The sequence below is a fragment of the Equus quagga genome, chromosome 5 (assembly GCF_021613505.1).
Source record: "Equus quagga isolate Etosha38 chromosome 5, UCLA_HA_Equagga_1.0, whole genome shotgun sequence".
NCBI lineage: Eukaryota > Metazoa > Chordata > Mammalia > Perissodactyla > Equidae > Equus > Equus quagga.
The window spans coordinates 45,600,469-45,627,220 of record NC_060271.1 but is presented as its reverse complement, the minus strand read 5'-3'; the positions used below and the strand labels follow the sequence as shown (position 1 = coordinate 45,627,220).

Below are 26,752 nucleotides of genomic sequence, written 5' to 3'. Positions count from 1 at the left end.
CTGTGACATGAGGCTGCCATCTCACCGGATGCTGATGTCAGGGCCACAGTGGGACGGGGTGAGTTAGCCAGGAAAGCCACCATGCAAAGTCCAGGGCTCAGTGGATGGAAGAAACTCCATGAGACACATGAGGAAGGCAAAGCCACAGCGTGTCATGAAAGGAGGGGCAGAAAAGAGAGGCGAGGGAGGGAGAGAAGGGAGAGGAGAGGGGAGACACTGGTGGCATCCACTGAGATCGAAAGGCAAGGAAGGAACAGGTTTGTTTTGGGCTGGCGGGGTGCAGAATTACCCCAGGGAGAGGCCCAGCAGATGGAAGAATGTAGAGGGTGAGGAATCCTGGAGAGAGGGTGCTGTGGGTGTGGTCAGTGTGGAGGCGGGAATCACAGTGCTGAGAGCTGACCTGGTTGCCCAGGGAGGGCGCCTGTGCAGTCTCTGCGAGCCTGTATTCATCATCCTGCGGAGCTGGGAAGGCTGAGCGGTCCAGTGGCACGTCGTAGTAAGATTGTTATGTTGGAGCCTGTTCGATGAGCAGGAGGAGCCTAGTGCAGTTTCTGGCACGGGGTTCTCACCCAGGGTTGGCCTCCACCCTTCCCTCGCTTCTCGACGTCTCCTCTGCACCAGGACTCACTCAGGATCTTCTTGCTTCTTTGAATCCCTCTTGCCACGAAGAAGTGATCCTGACTCCCCACGCCCCCACCCACTTACACCCTCACCTGAATGATTTATTCTGCCATGGAGAGTTTGCTCCTAAAAGACATACAAAATCGGGACCCAAGTGGTGGAATTCAAGGCGCTAGACAAAGGCTGGGTGCTGTAGGGAGAGGGGCCTCGTGGAGCCCATAAAGACGCATCCTGATGCACAGGGGGGAGTGCGTCCCCGTTCTGCTCTGGCCTCCTTGTGCTCTGTGCACAGACTCCTGCCATCCATGACCTGGGGGCTCCTTGGCCACATGGCCTTTGTTCTGGCCGCCCCTACAGGCCCCTTCCCTGGGCCTCTCCTGATCACCCCATCCCTGCTTCTGAGGATGCTACCCGGAGCCTGTCAGGAAGCTCCTCCCTTTTCAGAATCCACATCGTTGCTGCCAGAAGGGCCCTCGTGCACTAACCAACCTAAAGGTTTTCAGTTTCAGAGTTCTTTTAGTGACATGTTTCATCCCCAGGATGGAGAACAGGTTGAAGGGGGACACACGGTGTGGAGAGAGAGTGGGGACCCCAGAGCCTCCTTCTGGATTCTTCTCCAGCTCCTTGAAGACACAATGTCAAGACTCAGAGGAACAGTTGGAGGACCACTGAGATAGACGCAGTTCCCCACCACACAGATGGGGAAACCAGGACCCAGAAAAGAAGCAAGACTTGCCCAGGGCCGATCACACAGGAATTAGCAGGAATAGATTGTTTTCTTCAAAAGTATTCATGCGTGTTATTCATATGTAAACATAGAAATTATTCATATGAATTATTTACATATAAGATATTAGCATTTATGTAAGTCGCAGTTCTCTCTTGAAATTCTCCATCTTGTAATCTATTTTCTCTAACATGTTAAATGTGGGGGCTGCTGACTCCAGGACCTAGATAGTCTACAAGATGATTGCTTTTGTCTGTTACTTTTCTCCTCTCTTGGTTTTTGGAGGTTTGGTCTGCCCTCTGGTGTACCTGGTAATCTTGCATTCGGTGCTGGACACTGTGTACAAAAAGCTGGAGAGAGAACCTGAGGGTGTAGATGAGAGTCTGGCAAACCATGGCCCCTGGGCCAAATCCTGCCTGTTTCCTGTTTTTGTGCATTTCGGGAGCTAAGAGTGGTTTTTTACACATTTAAATGGTTGAAAAAAATCAAAAGGATAATATTTCATGACCTGTGAAAATTATTTGAGATTTGAACATCAGTATCCACAGGCAAAACCTTATCGGAACACGGCTGAGCTGGTTGCTTTGCGTTTGTCTGTGGCAGGTTCTGAGCTACACTGGCAGAGTCGAGTGGTCACAACGGGGACTGGAGTGGCCATAAGGTCTAAAGTTTTAACTGTTTGGCCCTATACAGGTAACGGCTACTGACTGCCGCTCTGGCGGCTGCTTCTCAGCCCGTGGTTGGGATCATGTGGCCTGGAAGCTGGGTTTCCGTCTTTCTGGAGGGCCCATCCTCCTGGGAAGGCTTCAGCCTCTGTTTTCGTCTCTGCGGCCCGCGGACGCCTCCTTGACTCCAAATGGCTGTCATTTTGGGAGTAGGAGAAGAGTGCCGTTCTGTGTTCCAGACTCACAGGGAATTCCTGGCTTCTGATTTCCCAGACTGAACCTGAACATTTTTCTGCGTGTTTGTTTCTGCTTGTTCTCTGTGACGGGGTCTCAGCCTCGTGCTTTGAAAGGCTGTCTCGCACACTTGGGTTAGGATGTCACAAGGATCCCACAGCAAAGCAAAGGGCAGCTGTTTTCCCGGTCGCTTCCTTCTTCCACCAGGAGCTCCCCTCCCCTGTGCCTGCCACCCGTCAGGCCCTCCTCCCTGCTCTCCTGGCACCATGGGGCCAAGAGCCCAAAGCCGGCACTGCAGCAGCCCTGGGAGCAAGATGTGGGAGAGGCCCCGCCCCACCTGGCCCGACAGGTGGCTCTGCCATGGAGCTGGGGGTGAACAGCCGTGATTCTCATCCAGCACCCCATCTTAGTGGGAGAAAGGGGTGCAGACCACTGCCTGAGGGCAACAGACCGCCAAGCAGAGCCGCTGGGTGGGGGAAGGGGGTATTGGGGCCTTTTAAATGCATCTATTTGCCTGTTTATTGTTTTTAATAAAGTGGCAGTTAGTGGCATAAAGACAGCGACTGCTGTTGGATTTAGCGACATTCCCCACCACGAAGGCTTTACCACGTGTTCAGAGAGCCCCTGTAGAGCTGGTCCTGGGAGCTCCTGCATTGGCCTCCTCTCGCACCTTCCCTTCCCCCATTAAAATTGCATTGAATTTCCCCAAACTTTGTGACTGCATAGTTTTAATGGCATGTAGGGGTGGCCGTCTCCCTCCTGCTGGCTCCACTCACACTCTCAGTGGATTTTGAAGGCAGAGCTGAGCCAGCCGGACGGCCAGGTGCTCGGAGGAGATGAGGCCGGACCTCCCCCCTGCCTCTCAGACTCTGTTGAACCCTGAGGGTTGACTCAGAGCTCGCTGGGAGGCGGCTGCCAAGGGAGTTCTGCAGCTGTATCAACGACCAGATGGAGGGGCGGCCACCACGGGACCCCAAGTGAGAAGCAGCCAGCCCAGGGCAGAGACTCGGTCCAGCAGGAAGCAGCTCTGTGAGGCCTGAGAGATGACTGTCACCACACGGCGGGGTACCCTGGCTCGGAGCCCAGGACCCGTGCTCCAAAGTTCTGGGCAACGTTTGTAGTAGACATGCATCCTGGTTGGCTCTTCTTTTAATTTCTGAAGCAGGAGCTGATCCCAGCCATGACTGGGCACCAGGGAGTGTCCCCCTGGACTGGCGATTCCCAAGCTGAGTCTCTTCCTTCCTTCCCATAGATACTCACAAGGGCTGAGGATAGGGTGCTGGATTTGGAGAAGCCGCAGTGAGCAGGCCCACGAGACAGGGGCTCGCTCCTCTCCTGAGCCTACGTTCTGCCGAGTTCCATGGAGACTCGTTTCCCCCTGGGGTTCTGACGCGGCTGTTCTGTGGGAGGAGCGTGCAGGTGTCACGTTGTCTGGGGAACGCTGGGTTCAACCAACTTTCTGAAGTAGGTTTCGTTTCTGGAGGATTCTCAAAGTTGTGCCTCGTGCGTCTCCAGGAGGGAGCTAAGCTTCATGCACAGGGTCCCTGTTCTGATCGGAGCACAGAACTCTTGCTTTTCTGGAGCGCTGAGCGGGGTCTTTGGGGAAGGCAGGGCTGCGTCCACCATAGTCCCTGCAGGCAGGGTGCCTTCGGGCTGCCACAGCCACCTCCCTAAATCCCTCTCTCTCTGCAGAGCAAAGCCCAGCTGTGCCACATCCCTTCCCTTCATCCCAGGTGGCAGAGCCCGGGGTTCCTGAAAGGAGAGTCTGAGACGAGGCTCCTGTGTGAGCAGCTCTTTGGGGAAGTGACAGCAGTGTGAGTGAGGCTGGGAAGACCAGGTGGAGCACCTGGTGACGTCTGATGATGCTCTGAGCTCTCTGGATGGGAAGCTGCCCTTCCCCCTCGGGAGCCGTGATCCCCTGTATTGTTGTCAGTGAGGGCTTCCCGCCGTGAGCCTCCAGCCCACCCCACCCCACCCTTCCTGCATGCGGTTCCTGCTCTTTGCCTGGAAGACCATCCCCTCCCCTCTTTGCCCAGAGTGTCGGCTAGCTATGGCCCCAGAAATGCCGTGTAACAAACAGCACCAAATCTCGGGGCACACAACTTAAGAGTGTATGTCTCGGCTCCTCTTACGTGCCTGGGGGTTGCCGTCTGTCTGCTGATCTGGGCTGGCTTCAGTTCCTGTGACTGAGGCTGTCAGCTCTGCTCCACGTGTCTCTCATCTGCCAGTGGCTGGCCTGGGCATGTTCTCCTGGCGATGGCAAAGTGCATGAGAGCCAGCCTCACACACGTGCCTGTGTCCAGCCTCTGCTCTCATTGCTGGCGCAGCCCAGAAGTGACACGGGGAGTGCTGCAAAGTGACACAGCAAAGAGCATGTCTGGGGGTGGACAACTTGGGGCCACAGTGGTGACATATCACTCCCAGGGGATGGTCTTAGTCTCCTTGGGGACCCTCTCTCCAACTTCCTGATTGGTTCTGATACTTCTTATCATTGAAGCTTTGTCGCAGATACAGCGCACTTTCATTTCTGAGTGTGCTTGCTTGGCCTGCCTCCTCAGCTCCTGACTGCGCATGCTCAGGCTGGGGACTGGCCTGCTCTTGTCCCCAACTGCAGCTTAGTGTCCAGACTGGTGCCTGCACATAGTAGGGCCTCAATAGACAGCTACTGAATGGACACATAGCACTTTTCTATCTAAGAGGGACCCTCAGGAGACACAATGTTTCACTCTTCAATCATGTCTCTTTGGGGGTCTGTCAGGCCCTGCATGAGGATGAGGGAGAGAAATGATGGCGTGGCCGTCTGTGGCCCTACAGGCCCAGCACAGAGACATGGCCCTACCCTGTCTCCCTCTGGTGAAGGGCGTGCGGCACCGTCGTCAAGCAGCATAGCTCCTTCCGGGCAGCCTGACGCAGAAGGCGTTCTTGCAAGGGACCCTTGTGGGTCCAGGGGTCCGGGTGCAGCTTCCATCGGAGATCAGGTTCTCAGGGCCGAGTCCCAGACACTGCTCTTTCCTCTACCCAAGACCCCAGGACAGGAGCAGCGATGGTGGGCCGCTCTGTGCTGGGCTAGAGGCTGCCTGTGCTGCGCCTGCGACCTTCTGAGCGATTCTGAAGGGAGGCAGCTCCAAGTTACAGAGCGGAGGTCAGAATGCAAGTAGAACCGGCTTCAAGTGTGATCGAGTCCGTTGTTACGTTTGTTTCTGCTGCACGATCTTGTCTTTGTCTGTGACACACCGACAGCAAGGGGTCTTCTTGCTCGACTTGATCTGAGTGCCCCTCTCGTGCTTGCCCAGCATCCAAGATCTGCTTGCTCCATCCTTCGCCTGGTCTCTGCCTGTAGATGGTGGAGGTCGTGCCCAAATGCCCTGCTCTTGGATGGAGCCTCTAGGTGGGCGTATCCATCTGGGGCCACGGTCAATACGTTGAAACATCACTGAAAATAAGTAGGTGACAAGGACGCAGACCACAGGGAGGTAAATGTCTTGTGGTTTAGTCTCTCGTCTGTCTACTTCAGGTAGGTGATGGGGCACAGGGAATATCTTTTTAGAGAGCCTCCAATGAAAATTAGTGAGACTAAGACCCCTGGGACTGACACTGCGTGGGAGTGGGCCGTGGTGCTCTGAGCATCCTGGGGCTTTCTGAGACAGACGAGACATTGGTCCCCCCGTCTGTTTAGAACATGTTTACCAAGAGTCTGCTGCGGGCCGTGCCCTTACTGTCTCGCTCCGGGAAGGTGGCTGAGCGTCTGCCCAGACTTGGCTGTAATGATACGCAGGGTGAAAGCCTCCAGCCCCCGCACACCTACTGTGTGCCAGCGTTGGACCTGGAGTACCATGGCAGCGCCAGGAGCATCATCTGCAGAACAGGACTGTCGAGGTCACATGGCAAGGATGGCTCCGAGGGAGAGCAGCCAGGCTTTGTGGGGGAGAGCCTCGCCACTTGCTTGGAGGTTTGATCCATTCACCATTTGATGGGCTAAATATAGACTCCGTCGAGATGGTGGGTACTGGGGCTGCTGGTGAGTAATCCGGTCACAGGCTCTGCAGCTGACACGTGGGACCCAGAGCCCCGGCTGCCAGGCCCAGCTCCGTGGACCGAGCTGCTTTGATAGCAGAAGGAACCTCTGCCCTCTGAAGCGCTGCTCATAGGTGCCACGTGGGTGTCCCTTCCCAGCCCCCCTGACCTCTCTTGTTAGCAAGGAGCGATGCTGGCTTCCCCCAGCACATTCCTTCTCAGCCTGTCATCCTTTGTTGAAATATTCAAATGCTATTGGGAGTTAAGAGAAAGAAATGGGTCATTTCCATGTTGGCTCCTGAGCTCGGAGCTGAATATCAGCTGCTTCTGTTCTTCAGTGATGAGCAGTAAGTTCAGTATGCCTGCGTGTGTGCCTGCGTGTGTGCATGCGTGTGCATGTGCCCGAGAGTCCTGGGAGGAAATGGGGAAAACAGGGGGAGGAGGAGGCAGGGGCAGGCTTAAGAAGCCCCGATGCTCATGCTCTGAAGTGTAGAGTCCTGTCCTGTCTCTGGGGGGGGCTTTGCATGTCCCACGGGACTGGCCTCCTGCTCGGAAACGATGCTGCCTGTAAATGAGCAGGTCTGATCTCCACGCCTGGGGCGGCCGGGTCCAAGGCTCGGAGGCACATTTCCTGGGACCTGATTCAGCATCCCCATCTCTGCTGCCCACCGACTGTGAGTCTGAGGGACCCGATGGATGGATGGGTCCTGGCTTCCGTGTGTAACCCACTCTCAGAGCCGTGAAATGCAGTTCAGAAATGCGTATAAAGCCTCCGCTGCTTTCCACAAGGGTGACTTTGCAGGCTTGACTTTCCGGATCCGTATGACCACACAGTGGGAGAGGTCCATGAGAAGAGTGGGTGGGCAGGGTCATGGAGGGTCAGCCCTCGCTCCTCCCAGCTGCCCACTCGTGCCCCAGCCAGTGCCACACAACAGTGCCCACCCTGGGATGCTCGGGCATCCTCTAGGGCAAGACCCCAAACTTTTCCTTAAAGGACCAGACAGCAAACATTTTAGGCTTTCAGGTCTCAACCCTGCGGTTGTAGCATAAAGGCAGGCTTGGCTGATGTATAAGTGAATAGACGTGGCCATGTGCCAATAACTTATTTACAAAATCTGGCTGCATGTGGCCCGAGGGCCCTAGGTTTCTGACCTCAACCCAAAGAGCGGAGAGACACAGAATCTCGGCCCCTCGGAGGGAAGGCTGCCGACTCAGGATCTGCATTTTCCAGCATCTCTGGAGGATTTGCTGGCGTGGGCAGAGAGGAGCGGGGCTGCACAGGCCCAGCCCGAGTGCCACACAGGAGAAGAAACTGCACTCACGGGGGCTTCCTGTGCCCCGGGCGTGCGGCCATCCATGCGGCTGCATCCTCTGCAGAAATCCTCCCTCCATCTTTTTGCAAATGAGGAAACTGAGGCAAAGTGGGTGTATTAATTTCCTGGGGCTGCCGTGACAAATAACCACAAACCAAGTGGCTTAAAACAACTGAAATGTGTTCTCTCCCAGTTCAGGAGGCCAGAAGCCAAAATCAAGCTGTCGGCAGCCTCACCTCCCTCCAGAGGCCCAGGGGAGGATCCTTCCAGCCTTTCCTGGCTTCTGGGGGCCACCGGCAATCTTTGGCTTGTGGCCGCGTGGCTCCATCTGTGCCTCCACCTTCATGTGGATTTCTTCCCTGTGTCTGTGTCCGCTCCTCTTCTGTCTCTTACAAGGACACCAGCTGTTGGATCGAGGGCCCACCTTGAATCTAGGATGATTTCTTCTCAAGGTCCTTAGGTAATTGATTAAATTTGTGAAGACTCTATTTGCCAATAAGATTCCAGGTGGACATGAATTCTGGGGGGCACCGGCCAATCCGCTACAGAGAAACCAAGTCACTTGTCCGGGGGCTGGACGCCCAGGTCCTGGTGTCATCTGTCGCAGGGCCCACAGAGTGTGCGGTTGAGATGGTGGCTCTGGAGTCAGCTGTGAAGCGGATCATGATGTCGTGAATACACAGCAAGGGCATGGGCCCCTTTGCCTCTCACTGATACCCCCAGACACCCGAGCCTTCAGAAGGCATTCCAGCTCCGAGGGAGAGTTGGCTTCCACGGCTGCCATGACCGCGTACCACAGTGTAAACAGCGCAATTTACTGGCTCACAGTCTGGAGGCCGGAAGCCAAAGATCGAGGTGTCTGCAAGCTCTGCAGAGGATGCTCCAGGCCACTCTGCTGGCTTTTGGTGGTTCCTTGGCTGGTGGCAGCCTCACACCAGTCTTCTTCCTGTGTGCCTATCTGTCCCCAAATGTCTCCTTTTTGGAAGGACACCAGTCATTTTGGATTTGAGGCCCACCCTGCTCCCAGTACAACCTTATCTTAACTCAACCCATTACATCTGCAACTACCCTCTTTCCAAATCAAGTCACATTCTGAGGTACTGGGGGGCTAGGACTTCAACACATGAATTTGTAGGGGGTCACAATTCGACCCAGGGCGTGGAGTTTCCCAAGCTCTCTGCCCACCACGTCCCACCCAGGTCTGAAAGGGCAGTGCTTGCCGCGGAGCAAGCTGAGCTGTGGTCGAGAGATGATGCTGAGAAGTGGAGGTAGATGGATGCTTTGGTTGGAGTCTGGATCTGGCTGCTGTGTGACCGTGTGACTGTTTCAGCCCCTAGGCTCCCTCTGCCTCCCCGCCCGTGGCTCCGTGCTCTCAAATTCAGAGGAGTCTCCAAGTGCAAAGAAAGTTTCCTTGTCCAAGGGATTTGCTCTGCAATGTGGTCAACCCAGGGATGGGACAGCTTTAGCTGAGCCTAACGTCAGGGGATATGAGTCCAAGGGCAAGTCCCTTTGGAAGGCCCAGCCAGCAGGGTTTGTATCACGATCCCCAGGTGCTCCCTGGACTGTGGCGCCACGGCCACTGACCATCCACCTATGGAGAAGGGGCCACTGTGCTCCAACAGGTTGTTCAGGGGAGACACTAAAGGCACGGGCCCCAGAGCAAGGCTTCTTGGATCTGAGTCCCCTGTTTGCTGGGTCTTAGCTGTATGTGCAGTAAATAGTCTACCTTGCTCAAAGAAATGTCCTTGACTTCAGCTCCTGGAGGTCACCTCTAAGCCCTGGAAAGATCCTGCCTGATAAGAATGTCTTTGTTTACCTGGGGGCCTTGGACTATAGGATGTCAGCTCTACCTCTAAAGGGGCGGGAGACTAAGACCAGCCACGCAGGAGGTCGACTATGTCCACCTGATGGAGCCCCACCAAAGACTGGACACCCAGGCTCAGGGAGCTCCTGGCTGGTGACACTTGGGCGTGTGGTCACTGTCATAACTGGGAGGAGCTGGTGCTGTGACATTCCTCCCTGGGAGAGGATGGCTACAAGCCCACGCTTGGTTTCTCCTGGACTCTGCCCCACGTGCCTCTTCCCGTTGCTGACTTGAGTCTGTATCCTTTCCCTGTAATAAGCCGTGACTGCAGTGTAACAGCTTTCTTCAATTCTGTGGGTCCTTCCAGGGAATTATTCAACCTGAGGGTGGTCTTGCACCGTGTAACCTCGAGAAACCCCCTTAACCTCCCTGTGGCAACGGGGGCATCTTTGTGCCCATGTCGTGGGGTTGTGGTGAGCTGTGTGTGAACTAGTTCACTTGGAAGGACATGTGGCGCCCGCTCCCAGTAGGATGAGCATCAGTTCATGATGTGGACTGACTCTCCAACAGCCGGAATCAGGCCTGCAGGCCCCTCCCAGCCTGCCTGTGCTATCCCTGAGGAAGGGCTGGAGGGAGAGGAGGGCACATGGGGGGAAAAGACCACATTTCTCACTGTGTGGCCACATGGGGTGTGATCAAGGGACATTTCTGACTCGCTAACCACAGGCTTCCACACTGATGGTGTCCCAGTGAATCAATTCAGATGGTGTGACGTGGGCTTGAGACTCAGATGCCCAATTCTTGATGTTCATGCATTTCTCCCATTAGCCTCCCATGACAACCTCAGGACCACTGACATTTTGGGCTGGATCATTCTTTCTTATGGGGTCATCCTGTGCATTGCAGGATCCTGCCAGCATCATTGGCCCCCACCCTCAGATGCCAATAGAATCACCCCACCTTCTGTGTGACAGTCAGAAATGTCTCCACACATGGCTGGATGTCCAGGGTGAGGACCACTGCTGCCACCTGACTCTGAGGTCCTTTTGGGGTGATTCCTTGAGGACTCACTTTCACCGTGTAGTGGGGACAAAGCCGAGTCCTGTGAGACATCAGCACAGCCGTTTCCCCGGTGGTGTTCTGTGCTCTCTGTGGATGATCCTGCCCTGAGCTAGAGGGATTTCCAGTGAGAGGAGCCTTGTCTCAATGGGCCTCGCTCAAGCTCCTCCATGAGTCACCCCATGGAACGCTCTGTAGGGTCACTCAGGAAATGGTATGGCTTTGTGCCCCTGCCACCAAAGCTGGTGGCCTTATTTGTCTGTGAACATCCCAGTTTTAGAAGGTGAATTTTCCTCAGCATCCTGCCCCCACCCCCAAGGTGGCCTACTGCCTCAGAACAAGCCTAAACCTCGGCGTAAACCCTGCAGCATAAACCTGCTCAGGAACGTCGACTGGCCTCTTGCAGTGTGAGCGTCACCACGTTCCAGAGGCTGTTTGTCAAGGGCGAACTGAGGAGTCATCGTTCTGCAGCCTTTGTGGAAAAGGAACGGTTTCTTTGCAACAGAGTTGCCACTTTGAACACCCATTGTCACCTCTCACCTGTCAACCCCCTGAAGACGCACATCCTTGGATCCACTGGCCGCTGAGTCTTTGTTCCTACAGCGCAGGCACATGGGATCCCTGCATTGTGAGATGAGCTGCTGTAAACACAAAAACGTCGTGCCTTTGCTTCGGTGAATTCCAGGGCCGTTGTTCCTGCCTTCACTCAAGCGTCCCAGCCAGGTGTGCCACTCACTCCTCTCAAGGGCTAGAAAAGAAGGCCCTTGATGGGGTTGTTTTTGCAATGGACAACGGCCCACGTTTCGTTTAATAGGAAATTCGTCCAGACCCGGAGATGGATTACCAACTTCCACATCAATCTTCGGGGCCTGATCTTATTACAAACCACCACAAATATAACCATAAAAGCACTATTGATTGATGCAGAGCTTGGTAATCCATCTGTCCCCATCCATTATTCCGGGTATAATTTTTCATTATCTGGATGGCAGCTGATTCCTAGCGCATTAGTATACAGTGGCAATTACCAGGAGCAGAAAGAACCCTTAAATTAGCAGGAACAATAACACCTGTCAGGAAAGGGAGGCAAGAGTCCCCGCACAGCATGCTCCGCACTCTGGGGCCTTGTCTGAATTGCAAAGAGTTTGAAGATGGATTTGATATTGACCTTGGAAGTGGAGGGGAGAAAGTTTTGTTTGTTGTTTTCCCCTTTCTTGGGGGTATGAAGTGTATGTTCCCTTAAGGTGACATCATGATCAACCCAATCACGGCCCACCTGGCAGCTAGCAGAGACCCTGTTGGAGGATGGCCTTGCCCAGGGTCAGTGGGGTTTATGGGACAGATGGTCCTGCCTGCGTTACTTAGTGACCACCAGAGGTTGACCCGAGGGAACGTGATTTAAGGTGTGATTGCTAAGAGAAATTAGTAAGGATGGAGAGCGGCTGGGGAGATGTCCTCCTAAGAACGGGGTCCTTTGCATGGGGCAGGCAGCGCTGTCCATGGACCGTCACCACAGCGATTGCAGGATCTCCACGGCCTTGTCTTTTGCAAGATGCGGTTTCTTGTCAACCTTCATGGAGAAAATTGAGAGATACATGGCTGAAAGATTTCTGAGCGTCACTGGAAGGAGCAAATGGGTAAAATTCTCCCTGAGATTCAGTTTCCAAAAAGCAAGAATCCTTTCTAATTGAGCTCTTAAGGGGGACCGTCACACGAAGTGATCTGTCCTCGCGTCGACTTCACGTGAACAAACCCAGTGGGGCGAAGCTGCCCGCTGCTGGGTTTTATGGCCCAACTTGATAAGATAGTAGCTGTGTCTGTCTTTGAAATCACCTTGTCAGCGGCCAGTGAAAATCTCGAAAGACGGTAAACCTTTGAAGATGGAGTGTGAAGGTTCTAGCGTTCAGAACCAAAGGATTGTGGTCTGAGTCCCAGCTTTAACTAGCCATTCGAAATGATGCATCCTTTTATTTAATTTGTAAGCCCAGCCACCTTCAATTATTCACCCAAATCAGGTGTCCTCAAACTGTAGCCCATGAGCCAAATCTGACCTCTGTCTGTTTATATAAATAAAGATTTATTAGAACACAGCCATTTGTTTGCATACTGTCCGTGGCTGCTCTTGCGCTATCACGGCAGCGTTGAGAAACGGTGACAGAGACCGTGCTCCCCCCAAAACCTAAAATATTTACTATATGGACCTTTAGGGCAAGCTTTGCCTGCCCAGGATCCATGCGAAGACTTAAGGGTCTTACACAGGTGGGGAAATGACTCCTGGCATTTGGGGAGGACTAGATGCCAGGACAGAAATGCTGCACAACTTCTTGCGTCTTGTTCTGCTCTCTTCTTAGTAGCTGACCCCTGAGGACAGGAAATGGTGAAGCATCCTTATGGATTTTCCATCTTCCAACCTGCTTCCTACAAACATCGTTCTTACCACCTGTCAGAAGCGTGGGGCCTGTGGGGTCCACTGGTAGCCATTGATTCCTTACACTGGAGCCCAGCGGCCCATCAAGAGCCACAGGCCAGGCGGCGAAGCACAAGGCCAGTTGCTTTGCAAGCCAAGTATGTGAGGAGTAGTGAGCTGTTACCTCTAACCAATTTTATTGCCAGGAAGTGGCCACAGATGTGTTCGATTTGGACTTAGATATTTGGTTTTCACCAGGACTCCAGAGCAGAGAATTGCCCTTGACCCTGGCTCTGCCGAATGACTATGGGAAAGTCATTTTACTCCTTTGAGTATCAGGCAGGTGCGAAACCACAGATGGGCGATGTGTTAAATTGATCACGTGTGTGAAGACTTAGCAAGGTGCCTGGGGTAGAGAAGTCTTTCCAGAAAGCGTAGTCGTTATACTATTGTATTTCTGCCCAGATGATCTTAGTTGGTTATGAACCCACATACCGTTTCCTCCAATTGTTGATTTGGCAAGTCCTACAGAGAAACTCACGCAGAAGGCAGGAGAAGGGCCTCCAACACAGGGCAAACATTGGGGTTATGCTGTTCCCTTTCTGACTCTTCCCTGGTTTTTATTCTCTGCTTTTCAGATGTAGACTCAGTGAGTCCCACAGCTGCTGTTGTAAGGCGCTGTGTCAGGCCGTGCATGGCAGGGAGGGGTGGCTGTAAGGATGATGGAGGTTTGCCTTTTCTTAAGGGGCTCAGAGACTCCTGAGGACCTCGGGCAAAGGTGTGGGCTTCTATTCTTGAGTCCTCGGTGAGGGCTCCCTTGAGCTGCTGTTTTCCCCTCAGGGCCTCAGTTTCTTTGATCCATCAGAAGAGAGTCAGTGCTTTCCTGTCCTCACCCGCAGGGGGAATGGGAGGGAATGAGCCATCTGAGCCACAGCTGGTCACGGACTCTTCCCTTCCAAGGGGTTTGGCCGCTGCACATGTTCACCCCACAGAAGAATCCCCTTAGTAAGAAGAGGAAAGGTCAAACCTTGGGCCTCCTCTGGCCCTGCCGAGGCCGGGGAATGGACGAGAGTGCTCTGCTGTTGCAGGGGGCCGCTCAGTGCCTGTAGCAGGGCATGGCCCCGTAGGTGAACAGGTCCCCACACTCCTGTTGGCTCCCTCCCACTCACTGTGCTCTTTGACATTACCCACCCCTCAGCTGTTGAATTCTCCTGACCCAGAAGATGGCAGATTTAGCGCAAGAAACCAAGGTTTAGTTCTTGCCGTGGAGATTGGGGTGTGACCTGCCTAGAGAGGGCTGAGGGGCTTTGGGCATGGGCCCGCGGCGCTCCCCGAGGGCTCTGTCCCTGAGGAGGTGGTGGGGCTCAGGCACCTGCCTCCATGATTTAGAAGCGTGTTCTCCCCCAGGAACATAGAGGGGAGAGGGGCCAGCCTCTGCCTCAGAAGCAGTGAGGCAGGTAGGTCAAAGCCAAAACTTAGACGAATAAAGTCCGAGCTTGGAATCGTACAACACTACTGCTCTTAGGGTGGCCTTGGAGCCCACAGGTCTTGCTGACCCAAGGAGTTTACATAAACCTGCCCAGAGTTCTCACTTCCGTTAATGATGACAAAAGACAGTATCTGCCTTTGAGAGTTGTTGGCAGGCGTAAATGGGATAATACACACCTGACGATTGCTACCACTTGTTGAGCATGCTATGATTATCTTCATCACTATCATCGTCATCACCATCCTCATCACCATCAGCATCATCGTCACCATCATCACCATCATCATCATCACCATCATCATCATCATCATCATCATCACCATCATCACCACCATCGTCACCAGCATCCTTCTCATCAAAGGAAGCACAGACACAGGATGGAGGGTGAGGGGAGACTGAGCAGCCATCCTCCCTGGTTGTTCATTAAACTAGACATCCTTTTCAACCTCCCTCTGCCAACAAAGTCTGAGTTGGGTCTCTGGGAAGCTGGTGAATAAACAGGGATTACTGAGGCTGGTGGGCCCTCCATTGTTGGTGAGATTGAGGGTGGCCCCTGTGGCACAGCTAGCTTTCAACTCCATTGGCAAGCCGATTTGGCAGTCCTAGAGGAGAAGGAAAGCTGGCCTAGAAGTTTCTAGCAGATGCCGCCAATTGGGCGCAACTGAATAGCAAACCGTTGGCCAGAACCAGCAGTGAGTGCTGCCCCTTTAAAAAATGGCACCAGAGCAGCTGTTTGCTGAGGGTGGCACCACAGCTGAATTGGTCAAAACTGTCACTGCCTGGCACTCAGCAGGTGCTCAATAAATGGTTCTGGAATCAAAGGATGGAAGAACGAATGAAGGGAGGCCCACGACGTCCGTGTATGCGCCCCAGTTCTCCTGGTGGTGCTCACCCTGTGGGCTCAGGATGAGATTCCCTCGTGAGAACGAGAAACAGCTCGGAAGAGAGGCGAACAGGAAGGGAAAGCTTGCTTTCTGGCCTCACCAACTTTGCATCGTTTGTTAGAATTCCCCCCACGAGGCTCCTCGTCAGTAGAGAGGTAACATCTGTTTGCGAGACTGTGTCCTTGGGAGGCCGCCAGAAAACTCTTTCCGTCTGAAGCCCTCCACAGGGGAACACGTGCGGCGTGCTCTCGCCCCAGGACCCCTCAGGTGTGATGGGTGGGTCTCTGCAAATGGGCATCTGGATGGGGAGCCAGGCGTGGAGGGGGACCGGTGCTCCAGCAGGGATCGGCACTTCTGTGGGGTGAGGCGCAGCCCCTCACAGCCTCCATCGCCCAGCCCCTTGGGTGTGGCTCTCGCTGACAGCAGGAAGGCTGGGCCAGATCTCTGGACCTTCCCAATGGTCCTAACTGACCAGTGGAGTCCGCCGGCAGGGGCCCTTAGAGTCCGTGTCCCGGGAAAGATGTGACAGATGTCTCGTCAGGAGGAACATGGGGGGCTGGAGGTGGAAGCTGCTGCCAGCCTGCCTTTCCTCCCCCCCCGTGTCTGTGGCTGCTGGGAGGTGGTGCAGGGGGCGGGGGGCAGAGGGAGAGTACAGGAGAGAGTTCCTGTCCCCGGCTGCCCATGTGTGGGGTTCACAGACAGCTCAGCTGGGGCTCTGGCTGCCCTGTTTCTGGAGTGGCTGGTCCTTCTGTCCCTGTCCTATTGTTTCTGCTGCCTCTGTACCACCACCACGCATACGCACACAGAGCAAGGACCGGGCGGCGAGGCCAGACCGCCGATGCTCCTCTGGGCCTTCAGGAAGCATCAGCCACTGGACCTGGAACTTTTATTCCCTGGAACCTCATCAGGCAGTGAACTTCTTACAGAAAACTCTGGAAAGAGAGGCTGTTTCCCAGTGATCCAAGTGCCTGCGTCTGCAAGGCTCTCAGCACATGTGTCCCGCTCCCTCATCTTTCCAAGAAGTCCGGGGCCATCCTGGCTCCTCCTGGGTCCGGCCAAACCCGGCTCCCACTCGCAAACCAGCTGCGCTGGTGCTTAGAATGGAGGAGCAGGCTTACCCAGGGTGCGAGGAGAGAAAGATGGGGTGACCGGCACTGGGGACGCCTCAGCCAGAGCTTACCTGTGCCAGGTGAGGGGCTCGTGCAGAAAGGACAGCCTCCCACGGGGTCATGGCTCGCGGAGTGAGAGAGGCTGGGCTGGGGCCTCCCTTCTGAGACTGCGGGTGAGAGCAGCCCCGGTGCCCACAGCCCCTGCCAGGATGTGATGTGGGGCAGGAGAGACCCGAGAGCCTGTCCTGGTCCCAGGCAGCCACCCCACACGGCCCCTTGCCGGGGCGGCTGCAGACTGCAAGTGACGGGACCTGGCGCGTGCACGTCCAGGTTGACAGGAACACGTGTCTCGTCCCCTCTGTCCATCTTCCCGTGTGGTCCGTGCCCCCGCCTGCCCATCCCGTGCCTGGGCTCCTTCATCTCGCGGCCCTGGTTTCACAGCTCCCCTCTCCCTTTCTCTGTTCCCAGGTTTGGCTGTCCATCAGATTATCACCATCACCGTCTCCCTCATCATGGTCATAGCTGCCCTGATTACAACTCTTGTCTTAAAAAACTGGTAAGGATCCTCGGCTCCTCTGGCCTGGAAATGGGGGGCTGTGGGCATCCGTGGGGAAGCGTGCACAGAAGGATCAAACCCAACCTGGCCGCTCACAGCCCAGGGAAGGGTTTTTCCATTTGGGCCAGGGACTCCAGCGGCCCCTTCTGCCGCGGCACAGCCCACCCACCTAGGCCCTGGGGAAGCTTGGCCACCACGGGCGCCAGGCTCCCTGACAACTGCCCTGGGGTGTAGCCCCCACTGGGGCTTTCCCTGCAGAACTCGAGCGAGCCCGGGCTTCCTGACAGTTCCTCAGGCAGCAGGTTCCTGTCTCCAAAGCCTGTCTCTGGATCCAGGTGCGACCTTTGGGCATCGCCCATCCGGTGCACGACTCTTTTTCTGTGTTTCTTACCAGCCGCCTGGACTGGTCCATGCCCGCCCCTTGCTGTCCCAGGCTGTCCCCGCGGCCGGTGCTCGGCCAGCCTCCTTGTATCCATCGTCCCTCTCGCGGCCGCTCTGTGTTTGCCGAACTAGGTTACTGCTTTGCTCCAGGCGGCCTGTCTTTGCCTATTTCCTCCTGAAAATTGGCCTACTTTGAGGTTGGGCTTGCTGGGTGTACACACCTGCTCACCCCTGGGAAGCTCGGGGAGCTGCGGGGTGACCTGCTGCTCACACGCCACAGAGGGCCCCGTCTGCGGGCAGCCACTCCTCCAGCAGACGTGGCTCCTTTCATCAGAGCTTGAGCTCCCTCGTGGAGCAATAGACCCAAAGGATGCCCTGCTGCCTGCAGGTGTGACAGAAATCAGACAGGGCCGATGGGTGTCGGGGGTGGCAAAACCCCAAAGAGACCTCCCACCGAACTGGCAAGCCTGGAGCTGCCACCTGATGGCCAGCAAGCCTGAGACCCAGGGCATTTTCTGGGACAGATGACGAGGACGAGACTCAGTTCACAGGGGGCCACTTAGGCAGGAGCTGGCCAGCTGGAGGAGCACTCCAGAGCTCTGGACCGTGTGGACGCATGGCAGGACAATCCCATCGAGCATCTTCTTCTTCGTCTTCTTCTTCTTCTTTTGGTGAGGAAGATTGGCCCTGAGCTAACATGTGTGCCAATCTTCCTCTACTTTGTATAGCATGGCTTGATGAGTGGTGTGTAGGTCTGTGCCTGGGATCCAAACCCGAGAACCCCAGGCCGCCGAAACAGAGCACAGACCTAACCACTACACCGCCGGGCTGACCCCTCGTCGAGCATCTTGATGAAGGAAAAGCCCCCTCTCCCGAGGAGACAGCGGACTTTGTGACCCACCATGGAAAGCGGGCCAGCTTCCCCTTGGTTTTCCCACACATTTGGGTTTACAGCCCCTCGAGGGAGACAGTGCAGAGGGTGGATGAGTGGGTTCCATGACCTTGGGGATCCCCTGACTTTTTCATTCATTCACCCTCATTTATGGGGTGGGGCTTCCACACCAGCAGTCGGGATTCCTCTCATTGGGAAGACAAGGCAGGGGCATGTCCACGACTTCTGGGGACACAGGCTCAGGCCCCTCCACCCCTTGCAGCACCCTCATTCTGCATCGGCTCTGAGCACAGAGTTGGGGAGAGGAGAAGGGGACCAGGTGCCCAGTGCCCTGATAAGGTTCCCTGGGCTCCCCAAATTTCCTCCCAGCTGTCACCCTCCGTGGGGATGGGTCTCCCGCCTGTCCCTGTGAACTTGCCAGAAGTGACATCCGGGGTGGGGAGGGCTCATTGATTGTCTGCTCCATCAAATCCCTTGGCTGAGAAGGGTGGGATTCCCATGTGTGTTCTTGGGGACGTCTGGAAGCCTTCGTGGTCCAGAGGAATGGGACATGGAAGCAGATGTCCATGGGACACTCTGGATGGTTCTCTCCATAGACCAGATTGGAGGGGAAGGACAGACAATCCCACGTCGTTTCCAACTTGTGGGCAGGGGAGGGGCTGAGCACACGGGCTCTCAACTTCCCAACTCTCCCCAAAGATAGTGAAGTAGTCTGCTCCAAAATGAACAGTCGGGCCACCCCAGCTTGTACTCAAGGGCTTCCCCATGAGCACCAGCAGCGTTGATCCCATCAAGGTGTTCCTGGGGAAACCGAGTCAGCATCACTGTCCAGCTGACCTTCTTTGGCCAGACAAGGCCTCAGCTCTGGGGTAACACAGCTCAACTGCTCACTTCATAATCCTCCTTGCAATAATGACAACATTTAAAATTTAAATCTTATTTAAAAAAAAGAGCTGATTGCTTGATTGGGGTTGATCTTTCTGAAGAGGCTGGGAATTACCATTTAATATTAAATGATGTATAATTAACGCCTGGAGACGAAGGTTCCACCGTTTAGCGCTGGAGTCATGTTCCCGGGCGGGCTTCAGCATCTGCCCGCCCCCACCCCCCACCCCACCCCGACTTGTGTGTCTTCCAGCTGTGCCCAAAGCGGGAACACTCGTAGGAACAGCCACCAGCGGAAAATCAACCAGCAGGAGGAAAGCTGCCAGAACCTGACGGACTTCACCCCCGCCCGGGTGCCCAGCAGCCTGGACATCTTCACGGCCTATAACGAGACCCTGCAGTGCTCGCACGAGTGTGTCCGGGCATCCGTGCCCGTGTACACCGACGAGACGCTGCACCCAACGGGGGAGTACAAATCCACGTTTAACGGGAACCGGTAAGCTCATGCTTGGGCCAGCCCCGGCCGCTGCAAACCGCTGGTGGCACCGCATTGTCACGGGGGCTGTTGATCCATGTGAGGCATCCTTCCCATCTCTTTAAGGGCCTGAGCAAGTGCAGGAAGGCAATTTGGCGAAACAAGAGGGGCAGGGTAGACATGCACAGGTGTTTCTCTCCCCAGAGAGAGAAGGCGGCGGCAGCCAGCGTTCGCTTGGATAGTGGACACAACGCGTTCCCCAGCACTCAGTGCCACCTGGCGAGACCGGCGTCATGGTGCAGCCAGCTCTGCTGTACCGGGCCTCCTAAATATCAACAAACCCTGATGGATGGCTCCCCGGTCAGCATCTCTGAACCCCATCAATAAAATGTCAGCAGCAAATCTAGCAAAACAATCAAATACCAACCAGACTCCTGGTTATTAAATGCTCTTTTTTATTAATCATGTGTAATCTCTCAGAGAAGCCATGGCCCTAAGACCATCCCTGGGAATATTGAAGAAACCCTTGAGTCAGCTTCTGAAGGTTTATCCGGAATTAGATTAAAACATCAATAAGCTATTTTTTTAAGTGAGCATGCATTCATGCATCATTTTGTAAAGTAAAAAAAAAAAATTCTCCAACAACTTAAAAAGCTTAGGAAGAAATGAGTAGGAACCAGGCTGCCTTGAAGGGCCGTCTGTCAGCAGCAGGACCCGCAGCCGGGGACACTGCCTGGGGTGCCCAGAAGGGTCCCCGGAACCATGGTCGAGGGGACGCAGGGTCACCGGCTTGCTGGCCCCTGGTTTACTTGCTCATCAGGGGAGGCAGAGCCCTGGTAGTGAGGGCCGCCTGTAGCCACAGTGCCCGCGCTTAATGTGTCCGTCCTGCCCACGAGAAGAGCGAATGCTCCTTCAATTACTTCTAGCCACTCCTATTCTCCCATCTCCACGCTGGACGCTGCCGTCTTCTCTGTCTGAGAGGCTCCCTTCCCGGAGGAGGAGAATGGACAGCAGAAACCTCAGAACCATCCTTCTAAACAAACTACTTTCCTTTCACTCAGCAGCATTTGGGGAGCACATTGGTTGCATCCCAGCCTTCCAGAAGGCCGAGTTCACAGAGAATTGGCAAAAGGATTTTCAAACCATTCCACTGAATGTGTGTGTCGGTTTGGGTGTGAATCCTGGCGAACCAGGGCTTCAGCCTTGGGAGCTGTGGAGGGGTCATTGTTCCTCTCTGTCCCACTCTCCGCCCCTGTGTCCTGGGTGGCATGAGAGCCCTGTCCACGTGCAGGACGGGCATGGCTGGCGCTCCTCCGCCCTGGCTCGGTACATTGGGCGGAACCGGTTCTTGCTTGTTGGCGGAAGGTACTGCCCTGTTGGCTCCCCCTGGCCTTGGGAAATGGAAGCTTAGTCTCAAAGGTGACAAAATACAGGGCAGCTGTTTCAGGGCTCAGGCCCTGCCTCTAAGTGAGAACGTGGGTGGAACTCCTGCTCTCTCAGGCAGAGACACGGGGCTTTGTGCTTGTCCCACGAATTCAAAAACTAAAATCTGGAGATGCCACCATGTACTGGAGCACCAGCCTTCCTGCCTTGGCGCCAGACTCCTCCTGTGCACGGATCCCTCAGGCTGCGTCCTCCAAGGCCTCTGGGAGGCGGGGAAGTGAGCATGGCCGGCCACAGGGAGGCAGAGGGGCCCTTCCTGCCACAGGCCAGTGGGTCCAAGCCGGGCATGGACTTCCTGGGTTCTTTTCTGCTCAAAAGCCAGTTTTCTGCTGCAGCCTGACTCGGCCTGCCCGGCCGAGTTACGCCAGCACGTGTGGGCCCGGCCGTGTTACGCCAGCACGTGCGAGCCTGTTTTTCTTCTTGCTGCAGACCCTCTTCTTCTGATCGGCATCTTATTCCTGTGGCCTTTGTGTCTGAGAAATGGTTTGAGATCTCCTGCTGACTGGCCGAAGTCTTTTTTACCTCCTGGGGCAGGGCAGACGCCATGTGTCTATTTTATGGTACGTATCTCTCTTTTTGGACATGGTTGGTCTTTCCCTCTGCCTCACCTTCCCCACCTGTCTCCACTGTGGGGTAACCAGGAGCCCTTCTCACTGTGGCGGGTGGCATTCCACCGGCGTTTCCCCACTTGGAGGGCTGGGCTTGTGGTCTCTCTGCTGCACCTGTTAGACATGCCCCAGGTCCCGGGAGGGGAGTAACAGACGCCCACAAGCCCGACTCGGCACCAGGGCTGATGCTGTCAGCGCTGGCCCATCCTCGAGGAAGGGCGGGCGTGGCCTGTGGGGTAGGGAGGATCAGTTCCTGAATGAGCTGCTATCACAGCTCTCATTTCCCTCAACGCGAAGAGATGGCTCAGCGGCCAAGTGGGCCGGCGTCACACCGCCGCCACGTGCCTGCACATCGAAGGAAGGGCGCCAGGCAGAATTAAAACACAATTTTGAAACATAAAAATAGGAGATAAGAAGGAAAATGATAAAGAAAGGAAGTGAAGACTTGAGACATCTACTAATTTGAAGCCAGGGACCGGTACGAAGGCAGGATGAATTCTCCACGCTCTGCTGGATAGGAACATTTGGTTTGCTTTCAATGATATTAACTTTAATGCTGACATTAAATTGCTTTCTTCTCCAAACGCCCGGCTGCTGGGGGGAGCATTTCGCCCCCGTGGCTGCACGTTCTGTGTGCACAGTCAGTAGATGCCACCCAGGGTTCTGTCTTTGTTTTACTTTTCAGTGCTAGGTTTTCTGAGGGTCCGCATTTTGCTCATCCACAGAGAGCGTCTTTTTTCCCCCAGATATTCCTTTTCAACGTGACGTCAGATCTCTTCCATGAGATGGGAACCCAACTTCTAGGTTGGGATATTGATATTTGAAAGTATTTTTCCTTAGTTTGCTCACCTTCTGAAATGGGGAACTGAACGGACAAGGCCGCCTTCAGAGTGGAGTGGGGGCCCGGGCAGGCGGGCAGCACACGGGACCTCTAAGGACTCAGCCCGCGCCATTGAGCTGGGGGCCAACTGCCCTCAGAAGTAGGAATGAAGCGGTCAGTTCCTAATTCCATCCATTACTGCCCACCCTGAAGCCAAAATGATCTGCTTAGCATGATGTTCAGCCAAAGAACAAAGAGACGTAATTAGATTAGAATGGAAAGCAAGCCCCCCAAAAGGTCTTTGCTGAGACTGTGCAGGTGAGGCGGGCAAGAGGCAGTCTGTCCTCAACCATTCAAGGCCAGATGCGCTGGGCATGGCCCATCCTTCAAAAGCTTCTGCCTTTGTCTGCCTCGATGTGACTCACCTCATTAAGGCCACGGGTGGAGCTCGCTTCTGAGTTCCAACCAACCAGGCTAGCAACGGGGAGCTTGCTTATTAGCAGTGGAGTTCCTGCCTGCCTGGTGAAGCCTCTGCAGGGCTGGGCCAGGTGGTTGCCAGCATCTTCGTTAGGATTTCGAAAATGCATAAAAGCGTAAAACATTGACCTGGGAGATGCTGGCCCTGCGTATCAAAGTGCTCCACCCCTTCCTCCAGGAGCTGGGGGCCCACAGGCCTGGAGGCAGCCACACTTCCTGCTCCAGGCAGACCCGCCTGGGGGACAGTCCCCTAATGTGGGCATTCAGACGGCAGCTCATTGGAGCACTGTGTACATCTACGAGCTCCTGCAGTTCTCCCACAAATCCCGTCTTACGTAGGGGGAAACAGAGGCACAGGGTGGTTAAGTGGCTTGCCTGAGGTCAGTCAGGTTGTAAGCGGCGGGGCCGGATCCCCCAAGCCTCCTGGCTCTGCCCACCCATCAGAGAGCAAGCACCCCTTGCGGACCCTCTGCAGTGCCTCTGTGTCCCGTTCACCGCCAGCCCGGCCCTGCGTGGGAAGAGAGTTGGGTGGTGGGAGGTGAAGTCGGTCTTTCCAACTAAATTGACATCCCCGGGACAGTCAGCCTGATTCTGCGGGGCAAGGAGCCGTGCAGCTGAGTGGTCAGCTCCTGAGCTCCCAAAAGCCTGGCCCAAGAGCCTCCTCATCCACATGGGAACGGGGATCTCCAGCCCTGACTTTAAAAAAGTCAAAGTGGGAAAACAGTGCTGTTTTTACTCCTCTGCTCCAGAAAACCTGCTCATCTCATTAGTCGAGTTCTCTCCTTCTGGCAACACGGGGCACCAAAGGAGTCCCAGAAAGAGCGTTGACGGGCTCTCCCCGTGTGCCACCCCCAGGGAAGGATGCGCCATGTGGGCACCCCTGGATGGGCCTTGGGAGGGACACGTTCTTCTCAAGCTGCCGGGCCCCCACTTCCTAACGCCGCCTGAGGAGCTTTCTCAGGACTACTGCCATTCACAGAAGGAGACGCCTCTGTGTCCAAGGAGCCTGATCCCCTCGCTGTGGGTCGCACGGAGGCCGTTTCAGAGGTGAGAAGAGCCGAGGGGACTGACTCCGGCCGCACTCAGCCGCCACGCCTGCAGCCACAGAGCGAGGACCCCCTCCAGCCGTCTATTGTTCCTACAGACGGGGACCAGGAGGGCCGTGCAAGCAGCCCTGAGCGTCCTTGAAAAGTGCTTAAAGATTCCTCGCTGCGTGTCTGAAAGACTGTTTCTCACTCGCTGGGAGGAAAGCATTTGGATTCTAAGAATCCCTGATTTTTGCAATTAATGTCTGGACATGAGCATTGAGCGGAGAATGGCCCGGAAGATCACGCAGATTGACTAGGTACTTATTGTCCCTTAAATAAATAGCAATTAATACTAAATCATTTAATTAAGAGTTAAGAGCCGGTGGAGATATTTATCTCGTGCGGAGCTGGTAAGCCTCTCTGCTGCATTTTTAATGATGACAGAGCAGTTTGAGACCACGCCGTCTTGTCTGCCCATGCCATCCCACATGCACGTCTGGGGCCCGACCGGGGCCAAGTTGGCTCCCTGGCAGGCCGGTTGTCAGCAACGCCCGGACGTGTGGATGCCGGCGCCCGGGCCTGGGCGGACGGTCACTGTCTCCCTAGATTCAGTCTCTGCGACAGATTCCAGCCCCCTCCTGCCTCCTTCAGACCTCCAAGGAGGGGCTGGCTTGCTCTGGATGAGACAGAAGCAGCTGCCCTTCCCCCGGCGTGGCAGGGAAAGAACCTTGGACACAGGATGTGCCTGCCATTGGCTCTGGGCTAATTTCCTGTCATTTTTCATGTAACAAGTAAACTTCAGAAAACCTCATTAGTGTTCAGATCTTCCCATTTGCCAAGGCCACTTCATTCCGAAGGGAGCCTGAAAAGTAATAAAAGCTCTTGCATCTGAAGCAAGAGAGAAATAAATCATGTGTTATTATTATTTGCAAAAACACACTGAAGACGTAAGTAATAAAAAACAAGAACCACACCTGAGCCTTCCCGCTTTGTTCTAAAAAATACATTAACAGAAGATCCAGCTTTTGAAATGCAAAGGAACACTTTTTTCCAAAGCAACATCCAGACCCTTCTGGAAACCATTCTCTCTAAGCCGAGAACCAGCACCAAGGAAAACTTTGGGGGGAAGCGGCCCTTTTGGGATGTGGGGGAATTGACTAGCAGGCACAGCGCTCCAGGCAGCTCTTGCTGTAGTCTGTCTGTTCTCTTTGTTTTGCAAAAGCAGACGCTGATCATTAAGCCCAAGGCCCGCTGTGTGTCTGGAGCCGGGAGGGGGCCGGGCGAGCTGAGAAGCCCCTTCTGGGCAGCAGAGGGCGCTAGTTTCCCCAAAGTCAGGGTTTATCCAGATCCCGATGTCTCAGATCCCTCGCTGGCACAAGGCTTCCCCTGTTGGTCGGGGACGTCCTTGCTCGTGTCCTTCTCCAGCCAAGACGTGGAGGACTCACCTTGTCAGTCTTTCCCAAGTGGCCTGGGACGCGCGTCCCTCTCCGGCCCCTCGCCGGGTCAGTGCCCAGCCGAGAGGCTCACGTGCTGAGCCTCTGAAACAGAAAAGCACCAGCTCCCCTGCACCTTGGGCTGAGTGCAAGCAGCAGAGTTTTGGCAGGAACGGGGGGCAGGCCTGGAAGGTGCCCTTGGGGGCCTCAGACCCTCCTCCTGGCCTGACGGGCTGACACTGCCCTTGCAGGAGCCCCTTGCAGGGGACCCATCCACCTCTGCAGGAAGCCAGCCCTGTTCTTAGCTTGCCAATTCAAGGCGCAGGGTTGGAGCCATCTCCCTGGCTGTCTGTGTCATCCCGAGACACTGGGTAGAGACAGATGCCCATCGGTTTGAAAGAGGCTCCACCCCGAGGTGGCCTGACAGTCAATTCTCCATGCGGCTCTCCCTTGAGTGTCCACCTGCAGGCAGCCGTGCAGGCCGTCCCAGGTGTCACTGTCAGGGGCCGAGGACAAGGCTACTTCCACGCGGACGCCTCTTCTCTCAGCTTCATCCAGCGGTGATTTCCCTCTTGGGGCCAAGTCGGAGCTGGAACCCGGGCGAACCAAAGGTGGACCTGGCAGGCACCCCTTGACCCCTGGGGTGGCACGTGACACACACACGCCCAGATAAACACCAGCACAGCTCATCCTCTGCCCGAGAAGCCACAGAACCGGATGTTGCAATAGACAGAAACGGAATAGAGAACACGTTAGGAAGAGAGGGGCGTCCACAAAGGCCTCCCCAGGGAGGTGACCGTCAGCAGCACCTTGAAGGAGCTGAGGTCTGAGACTTGCCATTGGAGGCTGGGGTGCCGCCTGGAAAGTGGAGAAGAAGAGGAAGAGAGAGGGATGAGGGGAACGGTAGGCGGGACCGGGTCGGGAAGGGTCCGAAGAGCCGAGTCAGAAGCACTGAAGACGTTGAAGTAGGAACGTGGTGGGACAAGGTCTATTTGGGAAAACCCCCAGGAGAGGCCTGCCCGAGGGAAGGAGCAGAAGCCAGCCTCCCACCTTGATCGGTCTAGTTAAGGTCAGAATAAGGGACCAGAAAGTAGCCGCTGGCAAGGAAACCTTCTGCAGGAAACCTTCCTTGTCAGGGCGGGCAGCCAACAACCAGTGGTCCAACCCTGGACCCATCTGAGAGTGAGAGGACGACTGATGGCAGCTTAAACCAGAGGCTGTCCCAGGCTGCCAGAACTGGGTGGATAGTCACTGGGCCAAGCTTTTAGTGTCCCCATACCTTTTTAATATATTTTTTTAATTTTTAAAATTGTGGTGAAAGAGACATAACATAAAGTTTACTCTTTTACCCGTTTTTAAGTGTACAGGTCAGTGGCATCGAGTACATTCACCTTGTTGTGCAACCATCACCCCTATGCATCTCCAGAA

General features: G+C 55.2%; 1 protein-coding gene across 1 annotated transcript in view; it reads left to right on the top strand.

The window, feature by feature from the left end:
• Window positions 1–26,752, top strand: part of AJAP1 (adherens junctions associated protein 1) — a 136,409-nt gene that overhangs the window by 98,030 nt on the left and 11,627 nt on the right. The window contains exons 3-5 of the mRNA XM_046660091.1: window positions 16,795–16,882; window positions 19,294–19,536; window positions 21,388–21,518. Of these exons, the coding sequence (XP_046516047.1) occupies window positions 16,795–16,882; window positions 19,294–19,536; window positions 21,388–21,460 (404 nt within the window). The 3' untranslated portion in view covers window positions 21,461–21,518. The remainder of the gene's footprint in view (window positions 1–16,794; window positions 16,883–19,293; window positions 19,537–21,387; window positions 21,519–26,752) is intronic.